Source organism: Ichthyophthirius multifiliis (assembly GCF_000220395.1).
Source record: "Ichthyophthirius multifiliis unplaced genomic scaffold scaff_1120509250279, whole genome shotgun sequence".
Lineage (NCBI taxonomy): Eukaryota > Ciliophora > Oligohymenophorea > Hymenostomatida > Ichthyophthirius > Ichthyophthirius multifiliis.
Window position 1 is genome coordinate 80,229 of NW_004086912.1, and position 2,340 is coordinate 82,568.

At 11.8% G+C, this 2,340-nt stretch overlaps 1 protein-coding gene across 1 annotated transcript, besides 9 other annotated features; it reads left to right on the forward strand. All coding sequences in view use genetic code 6, as the record gives it.

Annotated features, from left to right (window-relative positions):
* Positions 1–1,646, forward strand: IMG5_061670 (hypothetical protein; the record flags this gene model as incomplete). Its single annotated transcript, XM_004037049.1, has 4 exons — positions 1–197; positions 405–808; positions 873–1,342; positions 1,383–1,646. The coding sequence occupies 4 exons, from the start codon at positions 1–3 to the stop codon at positions 1,644–1,646; spliced, it is 1,335 nt and encodes a 444-aa protein (XP_004037097.1).
* Positions 284–352: a microsatellite.
* Positions 297–356: a microsatellite.
* Positions 297–374: a microsatellite.
* Positions 300–376: a microsatellite.
* Positions 330–399: a microsatellite.
* Positions 366–413: a microsatellite.
* Positions 1,647–1,793: 147 nt separating the features above from the next.
* Positions 1,794–1,838: a microsatellite.
* Positions 1,794–1,845: a microsatellite.
* Positions 1,804–1,861: a microsatellite.
* Positions 1,862–2,340: the final 479 nt, after the last annotated feature.

Below are 2,340 nucleotides of genomic sequence, written 5' to 3' on the forward strand. Positions count from 1 at the left end.
ATGTAAAAAAATAATATAGAAATTAATTTAAATAGATAAAAAAAAAAGATAAAACAAATTGCTTAATGTTTAAAATATTTATTAAATTTAAAATAAATAAATATTACGTTAAAACATAATAAAGAAGAACTTTATTTTTTAAAAAATATAAAATAATTAGAAATTATAAATAACAGATGTATAATAAAAATAATAATGTAAAAAAAAATAAAAATAAAAAAAAGAAATATAGGAAATATAAAATGAAGTATAAAATAATGAATAAAAAAATGTATTTATAAACATATAAATATAAAATATTTATATATATATATATATATTTATAGATATATTTATTTTTATATATTTATATTTATTTTAATTTTATTTTATTTTTTTTAAATAATTTTTTTTTTTTTATAAAGAATTTTTTTGTAAATTTAAAAGATTTTGAATTTTTAAAATAATAAGAAATAGATAATGCGATCGTAATATATTAATTTTAATAATAAAATATCTAAAATTAATAAAAAGATAATATTTGATGATATTAGATAAATGTATTAAAATAATTAATTTGAAAATAATCAAGAATTAATGTAATAATTTTAAAATTAAGTTCATTTAATTTTAAATTGCTTATAATAAAAAAATGGATTAGAAGAAAATATTTTTAAATAATATATGTTATAAATAAAATCTAAATATACAATATACGAACTATGTTTTTCTAAAATTATTGATTTTGCAGAAAGTATAGATAGTTTATTTTATAATTCTTTAGTATCAATACACGATTCTCATGCATTAATATTTAAATAGATGTCAAGTATTTCTTATAAAAATAAATATTTTAATTATTTTATATTAATTAATAAAAGAAATAATTTCAGATCAAAATTATAAAATTTAGTTTCTTTAAAACAATTATAATTAATATTAATAAAATACTGATAATAAAAATATAGTATGTTTTTAAAAAATATATAAATAATTAATAAAAATAAAGTACTAAAATTAATTAAATGAATTAAATGAGCAAATATAATAACTAAAAGAAGAAAATAAGCAATATTTAGATAAAATAATTCGTTTATCAAAATTATAAGATAATTCATATATAAAAGAATATACTAAGGAAAATTTTTAATAATAGGAAAGTAACAAAAGAACTTTTAGAGATCACAATTGTTCGCAAATTCAATCATTTAAATATTTACATATAAAATAATTAAAAGAAATAATAAATGAAATTTATACTTCTAAAGAATGGTTTGATAATAAATAAATAAAGTAAAATTTACCTTCATAAACATTAGAATAACATATGTATGAATATTTATCTTAAAAATATGGTTTAAAAGTAAAATTTATTTTAAATAATAAAATAAATAAAAATAAAGAATATGGTTATAGAATAAGCAAATGTAATTATTAATAATTTAAAAAAATATAGTTAAGAAGATAATGATGTTTAAGTTTTTACAAAAATTTTGAAAAATGAATGTGATGAAAACTTCAGATATGTATAAGGATAATTAAAAAAAACAATATAAGAATTATTATTCATGCATTTAAAAGGTAAAAATCCTCTAAAAACTAACGAAACTTAAAACAAATGGCAGATAAAAGAATTAAAGGATATATAAAATTTAAGAAACTTTTGATATTATTAATTATATGTATAATAAAGATGATTCTAAACTATTATAAGATTAAATAAATGAACATATATAATTTGAAAAATAAATATAAACAAACAAGTAATTATTAATTTAAATTGTTTAAAATGTATATGTAAAAAAAATATATTAATAAATTTAAATAAATATATAAATATAAATATATATATATATATACATATAATAAAATACATATAATAATAATTATAATTAATTTTTATTTGTTTTATATAAAAATATATTTTTAATTATACATATACATATATACATATATAATATATATTTTTTTTTATGTATTTTTTTTATAGAGATTACAATTTATAATAATAAAATAAAAAGATAAAATATAATATTATTTATTTGAAAAATTAATTCTTGATTTTTAACTTTAAAGCCACGAAAAATTTTTATAACCTTTTATTTTAATTTTTAAGAAATTTGATGTCGATTAAGATGGTATTATAAATGAAGTATAATATTTTTATAAAAATATTTTTTTATGATATTTTTTAAAACAAATAAGGAATAATTTAGAAATATTATAAATGAAATGTAATTAAATATAAATTAAAATGAAATTTCTAGTTATTTAAGAGAAATATATTCATAAAATATTATAAGAATTACATTTTCTTAAGCTATAAATTTATTTTCCGAAGTAATATAAAAAAAATTAGTA